The sequence below is a fragment of the Lolium perenne genome, chromosome 3 (assembly GCF_019359855.2).
Source record: "Lolium perenne isolate Kyuss_39 chromosome 3, Kyuss_2.0, whole genome shotgun sequence".
Taxonomy (NCBI): Eukaryota; Viridiplantae; Streptophyta; class Magnoliopsida; order Poales; family Poaceae; genus Lolium; species Lolium perenne.
In genome coordinates, this window is record NC_067246.2 from 140,038,825 (window position 1) to 140,055,585 (window position 16,761).

A 16,761-nucleotide genomic window follows, 5' to 3' on the forward strand; every position below is an offset into this window, starting at 1 on the left:
AGGCGTACCGTTTAATTCTATGTTTATGTTTGCTGTTGCGTTTACGTATGTGTTGGGTTCTATATGTAAGCTGACTCAGCACTTGACATCTTCCGCCCTCTGTGATAAGGGCTTTGTGTTTTCAAAATACCCCTCATGCGTACAGAAGAATCGCACCCCGTAATTGTAATTCTATTCGTCGCTCCTATGCTCTTATCATTTGATAGATGGTTTCGTATGGACTGGTTCCTAGTCCAAGCTAGGCCCCGAATGTTACTGGAATGTTGTTGGTCACCGTAGCTCTCCAACACGTTACAGATAGGCGCGCGTGGACCAATGAAACAAGCATGTATGGTTTTGCTGGGTGGAGGTGGACACGGGCATTTAGGACCGGAACCCCGGTTGTCGGTTTTCTTATTTCCTTCTTTTTATTAGTTCTCGTAGAGCTACGAGTTGTTTGCGTGTGCGCTTGCTTGCTTGTTGGCTTCTCACGGAACCACACGGGTCACGGGGGCAGCCAGACAGCCAGCCGGAGAGAAGAAGAAGACAGAGAGCAGAGTAGGACGGAGCTATAAGTAGCCGGCCATCTGACTCTTCCCTCCGCCTACCCGCCTCATCCATTCCATTTCTCGCCCAATCCACCAAAGAAGAAAACACACACGCAGAGAGAGTCAGGAAACACAGATTAGCCGGCCGGTTGTCGGCTTCGGATCTCGCGAGGGAGGAGGCGTTTGTGAATGGTGAAGAGCGGCGAGGAGGATCAGTGCACCCGGTCGTCGCTTCTGGGGAGGTATGAGATCGGGCGGACCCTCGGGGAGGGCAACTTCGGCAAGGTCAAGTACGCGCGCCACCTCGCCACCGGCGCCCACTTCGCCGTCAAGATCCTCGATCGCAGCAAGATCCTCTCCCTCCGATTCGACGACCAGGTACCGATTCCCGCCGCTCCCTTCCACCGATTTTCTCTTGTGATTCGGGTTGGATTGCTGATTCGTATTTTGTGATTGGGTGCGCAGATCAGGAGGGAGATCGGGACATTGAAGCTTCTCAAGCACCCCAATGTCGTCCGCTTGCATGAGGTGCGCCGAATCTAGACTTGGTTTTAATTACCTTCCATCTGCTGCTTCTGCTTCTTGTCTCGGAGCATTCCACCTCTCGCGCTTAGCACCAGAATTATTTTAGTGTTTTCTAGCGCTTCTACAGTACTGTAGTAATTTCCGGTAAAGATTGTCTAGCGGCTCTGGTTCGCTCCATCTCCTTTTCGACAAAAATAAAGTTGGAGTTGGGCTTGCTTGCGTGGAGGGGATTATCCAGTAGCGGATGGTAAAAACGGAGGGGGTTTAGTACTGCCCTACCGCTAATGGCAGCCTTATACAGTAGTAAATAAATAAATAAAACGGAAATGAGCTTTCGTGGTATCCTGTACGAGACGCAAATTAAGGAATACTATACGGTAAGCAACGCAACCGCCGCCGCACGGCACCTCACCGCCGGTTTCGCTCGCGCCACCGTGACACGCACCGTCAAACCAGCCTAGCACTCTGGTTGAGAAAATTAACTTGCACTGAAACTCCATTGAAGAATTAGAATTTCCTCTAGTATATTTCGTAGGAGAAATGGCCCGATTAAGTCCACGTCAGCGGATGCCACAAGGCTGGGTCCCCACCCAACTCCCTCTACAGAAGCATGAGAAGCATGAGGCCCACCCAGCACGTTCTACCTCCGTCCAAGCCAAGGTAAGCCGTCACGTCAGCCATGTGGCTGCCTTCCCAGCCCAGGTCGGCCCGTCCCGCTGACACCTGGGCCACCGTGTGATGAGCGAGCCTAAATCCTCATTATCCGTGCAATTAAAAGCTTCGGGTCCCGCACACGTCTGTCTGTCTCTATGTCCTTGAGCGTTTCGTTCCTTGCAGTTGTGGCCACCTACTCTGCCGCCTGTTGCGCGGCGCCCTCAACTGCACCTGGTCTTGCGGATTGGATTCGTTACTACTCTCTCTCCCTCTCTCTCTCCCTCTCTCACTCTCTCCCTCTCCCTCTCCCTCTCCCTCTCTCTCTCTCTCTCTCTCTCTCTTCCCTGATGAGATGAGACGAACGCTATTCTGTGGTGATTGACCCCAAGCATCACCAACAGCTGCCTACCAACCCAACGCCCCGTTTGGTTCGTGTGCTACCCAAACCACCAGCCTCTCAAACAACAAACACTGCACATAAGTATATCAGTAGTTGTACACAGTACAAGGGCTAGCTAGATCGGCTAATCACAACTTGTCCAAGTAAAAAGGCCAAGGTGTGTATTTGTCTAACATGATGCCCTGCTAAACGCCTTATCTAAACATCAATCTAGTCACACTTCCCCACAAAAGAAACAAGTCTTCTTGTCACTGCCTTACCGCATAATCGCAATTATGATGCCCTGCCAACTTTATCTGGCTTATCGCAATTATGTGCAAGTCGGCTTGTCCTATACGGACTATAATTGCAGACAACTCTTCTCTTTGACACATATGTAGTTAGGGGAATGGTTGGAAATTTACTATCGTTCATACTACGATGTTCTTGTGTTTACCATGTGCATCTTGAAAGTAATATACAGTTGGTGATACCCGTGATCTACCTCCTTCAGGTTGCAGCTAGCAAAACAAAGATTTACATGGTGCTCGAGTTCGTGAATGGCGGCGAGCTCTTTGACAAGATCGTAAGCCACGAAAATCCTGTTCAAAACCTTGTCTTATCCTTATAAATCGGGTGCTAGATCTTCTGACGCTCTTTTTTGTTTCACTTGTAACTACGAAAGGCCATCAAAGGAAAACTTTCGGAACAAGAAGGAAGAAGGCTGTTTCAGCAGCTAATTGACGGTTTGGCCTACTGCCACGATAAAGGTGTCTACCACAGAGACCTTAAGGTACTTATTAAATGGTTTACTTTATTTGCTATTTTACGTCGCAGATACCACGATGGCATGCTTCCTCAGTCGCATGTTTATTTATTTTTTTACTCTTAACATCAGCAATACAAAATCTTAAGTATGGTTTCATTCTTCTGTTACAGCCAGAAAATGTTCTCGTCGACCGAAAAGGCAACATAAAGATCTCCGACTTTGGTCTCAGCGCTTTGCCTCAACATCTTGGGGTACGCTGATCTGTATACTCGGTTGAATATGGGTTTTTCTATACAAAATCAATCCAATCTATGCACGGATTACTAATTATGTGCACTTTATCTTTCAGACTGATGGATTGTTGCATACAACATGTGGCAGCCCTAATTACATTGCTCCAGAGGTAAGAAAGTTACAGCAAGAAAGTAACTTAAAAACTACTTCCTGTAGGTGCTAATTTGGTACCAAATTTCTGCAGGTTTTGCAGAATAGAGGTTATGATGGCTCCTTGTCAGATATCTGGTCTTGCGGAGTAATTCTTTACGTAATGCTGGTTGGATACCTTCCATTCGATGACCGGAATCTTGTTGTCCTTTATCAAAAGGTAGGCTTCCAGATAAAACATCCTTTTATTTTGCACTATCAGTCTATCACGTGTTTCAAAGTTGAAATCGTCCTCATGATGGTGTTTTATATTGTTTTGTTGGTCTAGATTTTCAAGGGAGATATGCAGATCCCCAAGTGGCTGTCGCCGGCTGCACAGGATCTTCTTCGTAAGATTCTTGAACCAAACCCGTTGAAGAGGATTACCATTGCAGGGATCAAAGAACATGAATGGTTTCGGAAGAACTATGTTTCTGCTGCTCCATACGATGATGATGATGATATAAACCTCGGTCCAGTTCTCTCAAAGAAAGAGGTATAACCGTTTTCTAGATTGTTAGATCTGAAGTACTTCTAATCAGTAGTATTTCTCAAAGCTGACTGGTGATATCTTTATCCTGAAGCAAATTGATGAAGCCGGACAGGAAAAGCCTACTCATATCAACGCTTTTCAGTTGATCGGGATGGCGTCTTCTCTTGATCTATCAGGTTTCTTTGAGGAAGAGGTTCGTCCAGCCCCTTCTCTTTTCGGCCGCTTCTTTGTGAAATCACTCATCCTGTCAAAAGAAGGTTTTGAGCTGTGTTATTAGCATCATAAGACATTGTAGCTATCATCACGTAACCTTGCAATACTTATTGAAACACTCAGATAATCCTAATAGCGTATACATTTTTTCTTCTGAATCTAGGATGAATACGATGACCAACTAACATTGAATGTGGACGTCAAGGAATGAATATTACTCATCTCACCTTACCATTGTCTGCATCCATTGCAGGATGTGTCTCAAAGAAAGATCCGGTTCACATCCATACATTCACCCAAGTATTTGTTTGACAAGATCGAGAATGTCGTGACAGTGATGGGATTCCAAGCTCAGAGGGGGCATAATAAGGTAAATATTCAGATCTTTTCTCATCACATCACCATGGTTGAAGTAAGTGATTGAACAACCAAAAGTTGATAATCGTGTTATTTTGCAGCTCAAAGTCACGAAGTGCAAAAATCCAAAGAACGCAAGAGATCCATCATCATTCCTTGCCTGTGCTGAGGTAATTGCAGGATAGTTCAGTGTGTACAAAATGCAATACGGACAACACATCAGCTATACTAACAGTTCCAGTTCTGATCTTCAGGTGTTTGAATTGGGGCCGTCTCTGTATGTTGTTGAGCTGAAGAAATCCCATGGAGATCGTACACTGTATAGAGAGGTAACAGCGAACACCATCTCACCAACAATTTGACTTATGATGAAACAACAAAAACATTTGCATGATACTGATGAGAATGTATTGCAGCTGTGCGAGAAGCTATCTGATGAGCTGGGGGTGTGCAAGGAGCAGATAACGGAATCTCTGGACCCTGATCTAGCGAGCTTCGACGGAGGATCACCTCTCTCGGGTTTCTGAGAAACGGGGAATGAGGAAAATTCTCATTTCCTGAAAATTCTTGCTATAGGCGTAGCTTAGGATCATGCAGATAGTGTACAAAGAAAGTGGTGCAAATTATCTAACGAGTTGAAATATAAAGAAGTGATTCAATTCTTGTCCATCTGTTGCCCCCATTCGCTTTTATGATATGAAACGAAAATATCAGCAGTAGACAGCGATTCAGAAAACTACCTGATGTGTCTGGAAAAAAAAGAAAACTAGTTGATCACATGTTACTGACCATGACCATATACTGATACATGCAATATACCTCACTGCCACTATGTACAAAAAAGAAACTGATCCCTGTATCCAGTGCAAACAACTGGATAGTCTCACATCATACACAATCAGATGAATGAGCTAGATTTCGGACTGAAAAATGCATAATAAGTGTAGGAATTTCGAAGATGGCTTGTGCAGAATGAAAACCGAGCTGCACGGGATGAATTAATGATATGTGTAGGAACAGGGTAACATGTCATCAACTAGAAATTCAGCCAGAACCAAGAACCGGATTATGACTCCTTTTTAGAAAAATACAGGATTACGCCACACTTTTAGGAAAAAAAAAATCAGTACTAAGAATTTAAGTCTTGCGGTGCAGAATTCGACTGAATTTTTCAAGCTGGCGCATGATCGACTGATGGAGCATACTTACTCGATTACTCCTATTCTTCTTTCTCCTCCGCCTCGTCATTGTCCTTCCAGAACAGCTCTAGAGTCCTCGGACTATCGCCGAGCTTCTTACCAGAGAGGAGGAAGAAAATGTTGAAATGTATTACTCTTCTTAAGTTTGGACTTATGGGTATGCACCAACTCAATATGCTACTACCTCAGCGGCGGACCAAACTGAAGTCGATGAGTTCGTGATGAATGACATAGTGTCGCCCGAAAAACTATATCGAAGACTCGTGACGCTTCGGGTCTTCATGCATGAAGGATCACAAAAGTAAGGATGTGGATGATAAATAGATCAAGCGAAAGTTCTCAAGCCATCATGCCTTTTGACGGAAACATGTCTTGGGTGATTCCTCAAAGACCGTATTTCCACATCTTGTCATCAAATGACGAGCGTGTTTGTCTCCATGTCGATATTGAAGAAGATTGCCGAGGATGCTTTTTGTTATGCTCGAGTAAGAAACCAAATCCACCTTTAAAGTCCAAGGTGGATCAGTATGACAGAAAAAAGAAGAAGAAGAGGGAGATGAATGTTGCCCAGAGGACACAAAGTATGTTTTCAATGACCATATGGCTCTAGCGTACACGACTTCCTCGGAATAGTGGGACATTGTCTCGGTGAATCCCCTCCATCTTCTGTAAAATCTCTTATTATGTCTTAAAAATTGAAAGAACATTGCTACTTGCTCTTCGGCGTGGATGCTATATTGAAGCAACCTCTAACACTAAATGTGATCACTACCTGTTCACGACCTCAACATCGTTTGAGTTGTAGATGTACGTCAGATTGTCATCCTCTTCTATCACATTCAAGCATGGGAGCATATCTGACCACGTCCCTGAAATTGCGACCAACTGCTCTCCTATGGACCAAAAGGATCCAAGCCTGAATCACAGCTACGAGGGCTGCTTCCTAAATGATAAGATCCATTTGTTCATTCTAATTAAATCGATGATGCATAAGTAACAACGAAATCATCCATAAGGCTAAACTAACGAGCTAACAGTGGGGACGAGGGTTATATGGTCCTACAACCGCGAGCGACAACAAGGATGGCCTACCATAGGCGGAGATTACGGGGAGATCCTGCCAACGAAGATGAAGAGGACATGCCGGTTCTGAGATGTGATGCCACACAACTGCTGGAGAGAGAGGGGGGGGAGGATGACAAAGTCGGTTCCGAAGATCTACGAACTTGAAAGTGTCGGTGCCGCAAATCTAAATTGCCGCCGCCCGAGACGAATAATGTTCTTCTACTACACATGTGACATGCTAAGAAGGAAGTGACCTTAGATTTCGTTCGAAAGTGCGTAACCAACCTTCTTTTTTCTTTTTAAAGAGTGCCGTGAATTCCCTCAATGTGCGAACTATCATATGATTTGGTATGTAAATAAGTATATGCCACTTTCCATTATGTACCATGATTATATGACCAACCATTGTGAGTAAAATTCTTGATGCTGGGGCTATCAATTTGGAGGGGGGGAGGATGACAAAGTCGGTTCTGAAGATCTACGAACTTGAAAGTGTCGGTGCCGCAAATCTAAATTGCTGCCGCCCGAGACGAATAATGTTCTTCTACTACACATGTGACAGGCTAAGAAGGAAGTGACCTTAGATTTCGTTCGAAAGTGCGTAACCAACCTTCTTTTTTCTTTTTAAAGAGTGGCGTGAATTCCCTCAATGTGCGAACTATCATAGGATTTGGTATGTAAATAAGTATATGCCACTTTCCATTTTCCATTATGTATCATGAATATATGACCAACCATTGTGAGTAAAATTCTTGATGCTGGGGATCACGTTATTATTGTTTTTTCTCCTCCTTTATACATTTTTCTATTTTTACCAATAAATGATGAGTTACGAAAGGATTCATTGGTCATCTCGCTGCCGATTCGTTTCAATCAGTATGCTTTACCGTGGAGCGTGAAACCAGCATTTTTTGCAGCTTGCTTGCCAAATGAGCACAAGCGCCCTTTATTTTTTTAAAGAGCTAATTATACTTGTAGTCTAACAACTTATTTATCAAGTAATGATTTGGTCCTACATCTTGCAAATTGTGAAGCTTCCTACAACTTGTAATCATGTGAAGATTTGGTCATCAATCAACCAAAGGCTGACATGTGGCTCTATAGTTTTCGCAAAAAAGCCCCTAATATTTTTATTTGGCACATGTGGCCTTTGATACTATCTTACATGTGTGTCCCATCCGTCAGTGCGAAACAAATAAGTGCTATAGCCTACGGACCGCTGCCACCACAGCAATTACACGTTTATGTTCTACTTGAGGACGTTGTACTATTATACATTTTCTATTTTTGGTTTTACTTAGCATATCTGATTTGTCCCGTACGTGGCCTGGTACCACGGTGTTGCCTTAGTCATTCGTGCCTATACTAAAAGTTCAGACAAAATCACCAGATACCCAGCTCGGAGCTACCTTCCGCGCATATGATAAAATTAATGTCCATGAAACTGCATGATTGAGGATTTTTCAACTCTGCTCACCTTTCTCAGTTTCAGGTTAGTGGGATATGACTATTTTGCTTCAGATCAAAATCAGAGGTTTTATGCATATACGACAGGTTCTTTTGACCCAATTAATGAAAGACTATAAAATCGTAGTGTAATGCAAAATACTAAAAAATTGTATGCATACACGGAAATTGTCAATCCAAGCCCGATTCATTTAGAAAGTACGCCATGTAATGCAAAATGTTTGAAGTATACTTAGGAGTTTGATTGATGGAAAATATTCAGGTTGTTGGCATGCACCTTGCTAAAAACAATTTAAATAATACATTTTTATTAAATTTCAGAAATATTACCCAAATCAAAGAATTTTTAAAAATAATACGACCTAGGCTAAAAGTTCGCCGACAAGGACCTTTCGGCCAACTGTATGCCAATTAGTACTTATCGGCGGACTTTAGCCAATAAGTATTAATTGACATATTGTTGGCTGAAAGGTCCTTGTCGGTGAACTATTGGCCTAGGCCATATAATTTTTAAAATTCCTCGGATTTAAGTAATATTTGTGAAATTTAATAAAATAAACATATTATTTAAAAAAATCATGCCAAATAAATCCAAGATACTAAAAGGTCATTTGGTTTCTTGCTGCTAGAGTATGTTTCCCCTAATTTTGGATTGTGATATAGATGTAGCTTAATATTTCTTTGGTTGCATGTCAATAATATATCCTAATTATTTTATTTTATTTTACCAACAAGAATAGATGTTTGTTTATCCGCTGCACACCATCAATTTCAACCACTACATAGTGACAGACTAACAGTAACAAGTATAATAAGACAACGTCCTGAAAAATAACCGAATTGTATTCGCTCAGGTGGCAGTCGTCTGTAAGCTATAGCACTGGGTTGTGAGTTGGCTTTTTTTTTTTGCGAAAACTATAATGCCAATTGAGAATCAAATCTTCACATGATTACAAGTTGTAGGACCTCAGCCTATGTAGGACCAAATCATCACATGATAGACAAGTTGTTGGACTACAAGCCTAATTAGCTCTTTTGAAAATCATATTTCTTGAATTCTTAAAATTTTGAAAGTAAATACCCACATACATATAAACATTTCGAAGGTATGGTAAATTTTTAAGAGAAAAATATGTTGTATTTTAAGCTATAAAAAAGACAAATATCTGTCATCAAAGGACACATGTGCCTAATAAAAATAATAGGCTTTTTTTGGGAAAACTATAATGCCACATGTCAGCCTCTGGTTGATTGAGAATCATATCTTCACATGATTACAAGTTGTAGGACCTCAGCCTATGTAGGACCAAATCATCACATGATAGACAAGTTGTTGGACTACAAGCCTAATTAGCTCTTTTGAAAATCATATTTCTTGAATTCTTAAAATTTTGAAATTAAATACCCACATACATATAAACATTTCGAAGGTATGGTAAATTTTTTAGAGAAAAATATGTTGTATTTTAAGCTATAAAAAAGACAAATATCTGCCCCTATACAGCCACAAATTTGTTTTTCTCCCTATAGCTCAAAAATACAATGTAATTTCTACCAAAACTTCCCATGAGTATTCAGGACATGTGTCATGAAAAAAATTTGACAATTTTTTGAAATGTGGAAGTATAATTTTAAAATATTTTAGAAACGGGAAGCACTGGATTCTTGAAAAGTAAAACATACTGTACTAGTATCATGTAAACCATGACGGGGCCATGGCGGGGGAAGGTGCGGTGGCGCCCAGTAACTTGCAGAGAAGAAGAAAAGAAGAGGGAAAAGTTGCTGGCGGCGGGTTAGGAGGGAGATGGGCTAGGGTTTGCGGGATGCGGCGTCGAAGCGGCTTTAAGGGAGGGGAGCAGGTGGGTGGAGGTGCTCCTCGCAAATGAATACGGGTCACGCTCCTCTCGTGAGAGAGAGGAAGACAACTGGATGGAAAAGGGAGGGCTGTGAAGGGGTATGCGGGCCTGGGCTGGGTTAGCATTATTGGGCTGCTCCGGAAGGAAAAGAAAGCTAGAGAGAAGAGGGCCCGGGTAGATCTATGGTTTTGTTTTATTTTCCAAATTCGTTTCCCCTTAGGTTTGAAAGAGATTGTGAAAACATTTTCAAACCAAACCATGACCAGGAAGAATTTGTTGTTAAGCTTCATGCACTAGCCACTTGAACCAAAAGTTCGAACTGATGGAAAGGGCTAGGCAATCCACATATACACTTCATAACACCCCCACTCGCGTGTGACGGGAGAAGAGAAAGTCAACACGTGAAAGAAGAAGAGCACACCGAAACAGCGGTGGCTAAAGAGGGGGACAACATCAATTTTTAGGCTTAATTGCGAAAAACAGGATTTGAACTCGAGACCTGGGGCTCTGATACCATGTTAAGCTTCATGCACTAGCCACTTGAACCAAAAGTCCGAACTAATGGAAAGGGCTAGGCAATCCACATATACACTTCACAACATTTGTAACTTCAAAACATTAAAGTATTTATTTTGTTAAATTTTCCTCTTTGGGTTTTTGCTAAAAGAATTAGATAGAGGGAAGGTTTATTCAATAAACCATTATGAGAAGGAAATCACAAATAGTTTTTATTGGAAAAAATAATTTTTATTTGATAAAATCTTGTGGATGATATGATGCATGATGCCATGATGATGTATACAAGAAAAGGAACAAGAAAATTTAATAGGGTATTATCCTGGTTACAATGCCATTATTCTGTGTTTCTTCTCTTGTCTGGTGCACTGGTGCACATGCCCTTCCGCTCCACTATAGTGTCAGAAACCGCGAGCAACTTCCGCGGCCGGCTCGCCGCAGTTCTGCGCGCACTTGAGACTTGAGGGCCGATCGGTAACCAAGGTCCAAAGACAAAGGAGTGTCCTGCTCTTCCGAGGTCCAAGCACCTCGTGCCGTCGCTGTCCGAGCAAGCTGCCAAACGCCAGTTGGGGGAGGGAAAAGAGGTTTCGATGATGTGAATATACATGCCGGCGCGGGGAGGTTCTGCCTCCCCGAGGTACTTTCGCCCCAGGTCTCCCCAATCCTCAGTCCACCTATCGTCTTCTCAAGTCCAACCAACTCCACTCCGCCGCCCCATGTCCATGACCGGGGAGATGATGATGCTGCTTCCTACCCTGCCCAATTCTTTGACTTAGACTTTATCTCTCATCCCTCAGTATTTACTTCCTCTTCTGGCGGCCAATCTCTTCTGCACGATCAGCGCGCTGTCTTCACATGAGCTGGTGTAGTTTCTTGCTTCTTGATGACATATTTATTTTCCTCAGATCAAGATTTGCTCCAAGATAGCAATAGTTTGGTTGGTCGCGTATGCTGATTTCTGTGTGTTCAATCTTCAATCCCGCCGCAGCTGATGCAATTTAGTCGGGGATGCAGTTGAAATTCGAGATCTTTGGTTGCCCGTGCCAATAACAGGAGGATCCACAAAGGGAAGGGGCTAAATGGAAGCCAGATTCCTGCAGGAAGGCGGCCAAACTGGTTTGGAGAAAATGTCCAGTGGTCTCAAGAACAAGAAGAAGGGCCACGAGTGGGATTTGAACGACTGGAGATGGGACAGCAACATGTTCCTCGCCACGCCGTCATCAAATTCCGACGCTCCGTCCGGGCGTGGCAGCAGGGATGCTGATGAGGGTACCAGTTTTGGTGTTGCTGACAAGAGGAGGAGAGTTTCAACGGCGAATAATCACGAGGGATGCAGCATCGCTGTGGTCACTAACGGGGATCATGACAGGATTGTTGTTAGGAGAGGACAGAGCAGCGAAGAAGAGAGACCTCTAAATGCAGCAGGTGCATGTTCTAGTTCTGCTCCATATTGCCAAGTTGACGGCTGCCACGCTGATCTCCGCAACGGCAGGGACTACCACAAGAGGCACAAGGTGTGTGAAGTACATACCAAGTCCACTCTTGTTCGTATAAAAAACATAGAGCATCGGTTCTGTCAGCAATGCAGCAGGTCAGTTAGCAATTTCTTTGTGTAAAGTTACTGTTGCTGGCGATGTTACTACTTACTTGTTGTACCTTGAGCATTATTTAAATTCATTTACGAGGAAAGCGTTACCTAATCACAGAATATTCACTTGCACATGTCAGATACTCATAATTAATTCTACTGAAAATGCCTTCATCCAGACGTGTTATTTGCTCTCAATTTCTCTGTGGTTTCACCTCTGAGTATCAGAATCAAGAACATATCAATATTGTTTTGTATACATGAATGGATATGATTCGAGCCAACAATTCTAATCATGATTGTCAGCTTGTTCATGTCTAAGCCTATTTATAGTTTGATGATCCGTTAATCGACAAGTAATCTGGTGAATGCTCCCAACTGAAGCATGATCTGAATTTAAGGTGTACATGAAAAGAAGGAATCATGACTATAATGAATTTCAAAATTTCGTCATGCTCAAAATTATTTTCTATATCTTTTCAATCAGTGGTCATGAGTTGTGGAAAGGGAATCATTTGATATTCTCTGTCAGGTTTCACCTTCTTCAAGAATTTGATGAAGGGAAGAAGAGCTGCCGCTCACGTCTGGCAAAACATAATGGAAGGAGAAGGAAAACCCCAGCCCAGGCTGGGAATTCCTCAAGTGAAAATCATTCTCTAACCAACACCTTACTCCTCCTGTTGAGACAACTTGCTGGACAAGATTGTAAGTTTCTCGCATTTATGTACAGTTTTCTACAGTCATTTTTATCGATTCACACAATCCATCCATGGAACCTCATTCTTATGTTATGGCAGCTGGTGGCTCATCTGAGCAAATCAATGGTCCGGACTATTTGGTTAATCTTTTGAAGAACCTTGCTGCTATTGCTAGCACACAGACATATCAAGATATGCTAAAGAATGCAAGTTCTGCTGCAATATCATCAAATGCTGGCAACTATGTTGTGAATGGATTTACCATACAAGAGCAAGCTGGACAACCAATTCCTGGAACTGAATCCTCTGCAGGTAAATACCCTTTTATTACCTGCTCCTGCTGCAGAAGGAAAATAATTACCACATTTGAAATTAAATGGTCCATGCGCGATTTGACATGTGTTCCCAGAAGAGCCTCCAGTAAAAAGATACATGAAGAATTTTGATCTGAATGATGCTTATGTCGAAGATGATGAGGTACATTATTTATGTCGATTCTCTTAAGTTTCCTGCTGACTAAAACCATTTTAGCTGGAGTATGGCTGATGCCCACAGCATTTGCAGAGCCGAACAGATAAAATTGTCTTCAAGCTCTTTGGGAAAGAGCCAAACGATTTTCCTACTGATCTACGTGCACAGGTCATTTACCATGTGAAAACTGGAATAGTGTGTCTCTTAACAAATTTATCTCCTCACAAGTCTTTTTTACCAAATCGTTGCTATTTGCAGATCCTTAACTGGTTATCACATTACCCAAGTGATTTGGAAAGCTATATTAGGCCTGGTTGTGTCATTTTAACTATTTACCTTCGCCTTCCTAATTGGATGTGGGATAAGGTAGTGTTGTGCTCTAAAAACAGTGATCTTGATACACATACCTCTTTATGGTTACTAGTGAATAACTGCATACCAATGCAATTAGGAAAATCTACGCTATGAACCTTGGAGGGAGAATCACAAACTTTACTTACTGTTCTCTTTCTTTTGTCTGAATTTCTCTAAAGCTTAATGTCGATCCAGCTCCTTGGATAGAAAATCTTTGTAGCATATCGACTCATGGTTTCTGGGATATAGGATGGCTGTATGCTAGGGTGCAGGACCACCTGACATTAAGTTGCAATGGTTTGTTCACCTTATTTTTCTCTTTTCCATCCTTGTTCCTTATATATTTTATTTTCCTTCCCAACCAAATGCATCTTATGTTTGTGGCTTCCCTTTCTTGGCAGGCAGGCTTATGTTAGTGTCTCCCTGGCAACCCATAATAGGTGACAAGCATCAGATACTGTCTGTAACTCCTATTGCAGCTGCTTGTTATTCAACAGCAAACTTCTCAGTGAGAGGTTTCAACATAGTTCAACCAACCACAAGGTAGGTATCACGCATCAGTATACACTGACCTGGGATTTTTTTAGCTGACAATAATGTTGATATTCATTTCAGATTACTTTGTATATTTGGTGGCAAATATTTAATCCAGGAAGCAACAGAAAAACTACATGATGATACTATGATGCAGCAAGGCCCTCAATGCCTGACCTTCTCTTGCTCCTTTCATAGTACAAGTGGAAGAGGGTTCATAGAGGTGCAATTTTTTTTGATTCTTTTTGCGATATAGAGATGTATTCTTTGTTTTGTTTTTTTGTATATGTTCTTATTTCTCCTTTCATATCAATTAATTTCTGAATCCTTTTCCAGGTTGAAGATTATGATCAAAGCAGCCTTTCCTTTCCTTTTATTGTTGCTGAAGAATCTATATGTTCTGAGATCCGAATGTTGGAGGAAAAATTGAACATAATTACATTTGGTGATACCTTGGAAGAACAAGAGGTCCTGATGGCTTCTCGCAGCCGTGCCTTAGAGTTTCTACATGAGATAGGCTGGTTTCTTCAAAGGAGCCATACACGAGCTACATCTGAGGCTCCACAATTTTGTACTGAGGGTTTTCCAGTTGCAAGATTTAGATGGCTCCTATCCTTTGCGGTTGATCAGGAATGGTGTTCTGTTGTAAAGAAGCTTCTCGACACCTTGTTCCAGGGTAATATTGATCTGGATGTCCCCTCACCACTTGAGTTTGTCCTGGGAGAAGGTTTAGTATTCACCGCTGTCAACAAGCGTTCAAAGCCTTTGGTTAACTTCCTGTTAACATACACAATGAAGTCTGCACCGGTGGACAGTGGAGCCGTGGCACCAGTTCGGTTCCTGTTCACACCTGACGTAACTGGTTCATCAAATATAACACCTCTTCATATTGCAGCTAGCATCACTGATGCTGCTGAGGTTTTAGATGCTTTAACTGATGATCCTCAACAGGTACTTACACTAAACTCTCATGTTTAATGTAACCGAATTGATAAATGTATTACTTTTCTTTGCTCCCTTCTGCAAATTAGACTGGACAACTACATTCGCAGGCCTATTGTTTTTGCTTCCTATGCCCCTCTCCGGAAACATAGTAAACCAACATTTTCTGCGCGAGCATTTTCATCTCAAGTTATGTTCCTGAGGAATTAATTTTCTACTCTATAGAAAAACAAAAGAAATTTGTCTCAAAACTTAGTGTGCTTGGTAATCAGAACCATGTTGAGTAGATCTTGTAGTGGTATATTCTGTCACAACAGAGTTCTACATGAGTGTTGGATCAAAGATCTCATTTACTCTGAGAATTTGTTGCAGTCATCGGAACTATGGTTACTATATGGCTTCTGTTCGCAATTTTTCTGTTTGTTTCTTAACTCAGCCTAAATGTGACAGCTAGGATTGAAAACCTGGAAAAGTGCCCGTGATGCTACTGGGTACACTCCAGAGGATTACGCTCGGAGGAGAGGACACATATCCTACATCCAGATGGTTCAGAACAAAATCAACAGCAGGTTACCTGAAGCCCACGTGTCTCTTTCCATGACTGGCAGTCCATCTACCACTCATATGCATGTGGGTCGATCGAAGTCTATTAATCAAACCGCATTTCATGTGGAGAAAAGCAGACATAACGACAAGCAATCACCTAGCTGCAGACAATGTGTCCAGCTCCAGCACATTGCTTACCATCCCCGTCCGAACAGGTTCTTGTCGAACAGGCCTGCGGTGCTATCCTTGGTCGCCATTGCTGCCGTCTGTGTCTGCGTAGGCTTGATCATGCAGAGCCCCCCGAGCGTCGGCGGTGTGAGGGGCCCTTTCAACTGGAACTCTATGCGTTGGGGCCCCAAGTGATAAGACTGCCAAGTGAGCTAGTCTATAGACTCCAGATGCTTGTGCTGTTGCGGACTTGATAAGCAGAAGTGCAATATCTGTATCTGTATATTATACAAGCTATATAGAGTGCCGTACACTGCTCGTATTGAAATTCCATTGGATATTTTAACATTTACTTGCTGTGGTTGAGAGAAACGAAGTCACAGGAGAATTTTGCCCACATTTGTCTGGACCACGAATCAAACTACGTATCAACGAAAATTTATACATACATAGCTCACCACTGGTACACAATATTTCACTTTTTTTGGTCTGGTATTTGCTTCGTTTAATTTTTTTTTGTTCTTCCCATGTAGTTCAAGTGAAATAAGGGAAGTAATTAACCTGGATATAAGGGACAGAGATTTGGTGCACATGAGCACTAGTGATCTCGTTTTTTAAATAAATAAAAAATCATATTTTTGAGTTTCAAACAATTCTGAAAAAAATCTACATATAGCCAATAATGTATCCCACAAATGTGTAAAATATCAATTTCAAATACTTTATATTTTAAGCTACATAAAAAAGACAAAAGAGCAGATTTGAGTAGTCATTTTCAAATCTCTAAAAACATGTCAGATTTTGTTATTTTTGTCTAGCACAAAGTAAAAAGAATTTTGGGTTGAGATTTTCCATGATTGTGAGATGTATCACTGACAACCTACAAAATTAATTTTCAGATATTTTGATAACTAATGAACATTTTTTTATTTTTTTAAAAATGGCAAGAGCACTGGAGCTCAGAAGCCAAAAGTACTTTTCAGGATATAAGCAACAATAGAACTTGAGTTAGTTAAG

At 41.9% G+C, this 16,761-nt stretch overlaps 2 protein-coding genes across 4 annotated transcripts; both read left to right on the forward strand.

The window, feature by feature from the left end:
• The first annotated feature begins 502 nt into the window (after positions 1–502).
• LOC127342604 (CBL-interacting protein kinase 1) lies at positions 503–5,009 on the forward strand. Its single transcript, XM_051368584.2, has 13 exons — positions 503–905; positions 993–1,055; positions 2,600–2,671; positions 2,771–2,878; positions 3,025–3,105; positions 3,204–3,257; positions 3,333–3,458; positions 3,567–3,773; positions 3,862–3,963; positions 4,237–4,353; positions 4,442–4,510; positions 4,595–4,669; positions 4,757–5,009. Exons 1-13 carry the CDS (start codon positions 717–719, stop codon positions 4,865–4,867), a joined length of 1,374 nt encoding a protein of 457 aa, XP_051224544.1. The 5' UTR covers positions 503–716; the 3' UTR covers positions 4,868–5,009.
• Positions 5,010–10,898: 5,889 nt separating this feature from the next.
• On the forward strand, positions 10,899–16,092 carry LOC127342605 (squamosa promoter-binding-like protein 1). Of its 3 annotated transcripts, XM_051368589.2 has the most exons (12): positions 10,901–11,306; positions 11,432–12,034; positions 12,564–12,736; positions 12,829–13,041; positions 13,139–13,206; positions 13,294–13,368; positions 13,459–13,566; positions 13,734–13,851; positions 13,956–14,097; positions 14,170–14,311; positions 14,425–15,039; positions 15,481–16,092. In XM_051368589.2, exons 2-12 carry the CDS (start codon positions 11,523–11,525, stop codon positions 15,937–15,939), a joined length of 2,625 nt encoding a protein of 874 aa, XP_051224549.1. In that variant the 5' UTR covers positions 10,901–11,306; positions 11,432–11,522; the 3' UTR covers positions 15,940–16,092. The 3 variants fall into 3 exon arrangements, with proteins under 3 accessions (XP_051224545.1, XP_051224549.1, XP_051224546.1); XM_051368585.2 differs by having other exon boundaries at positions 10,899–11,306; positions 13,294–13,566; XM_051368586.2 differs by lacking the exon at positions 10,901–11,306 and having other exon boundaries at positions 11,319–12,034; positions 13,294–13,566.
• Positions 16,093–16,761: the final 669 nt, after the last annotated feature.

What these genes read in the sequence shown, in the direction of transcription:
- LOC127342604 (XM_051368584.2), top strand. Translation starts at nt 717, where the DNA reads ATGGTGAAGAGCGGCGAGGAGGATCAGTGCACCCGGTCGTCGCTTCTG. An exon ending in GCGAGCTCTTTGACAAGATC is followed by an intron (nt 2,672 to 2,770) that starts GTAAGCCACGAA and finishes TAACTACGAAAG; the next exon opens with GCCATCAAAGGAAAACTTTC. An exon ending in CTAATTACATTGCTCCAGAG is followed by an intron (nt 3,258 to 3,332) that starts GTAAGAAAGTTA and finishes AAATTTCTGCAG; the next exon opens with GTTTTGCAGAATAGAGGTTA.
- LOC127342605 (XM_051368585.2), top strand. Translation starts at nt 11,523, where the DNA reads ATGGAAGCCAGATTCCTGCAGGAAGGCGGCCAAACTGGTTTGGAGAAA. An exon ending in ATAGTTCAACCAACCACAAG is followed by an intron (nt 14,098 to 14,169) that starts GTAGGTATCACG and finishes TATTCATTTCAG; the next exon opens with ATTACTTTGTATATTTGGTG. An exon ending in GTGGAAGAGGGTTCATAGAG is followed by an intron (nt 14,312 to 14,424) that starts GTGCAATTTTTT and finishes ATCCTTTTCCAG; the next exon opens with GTTGAAGATTATGATCAAAG.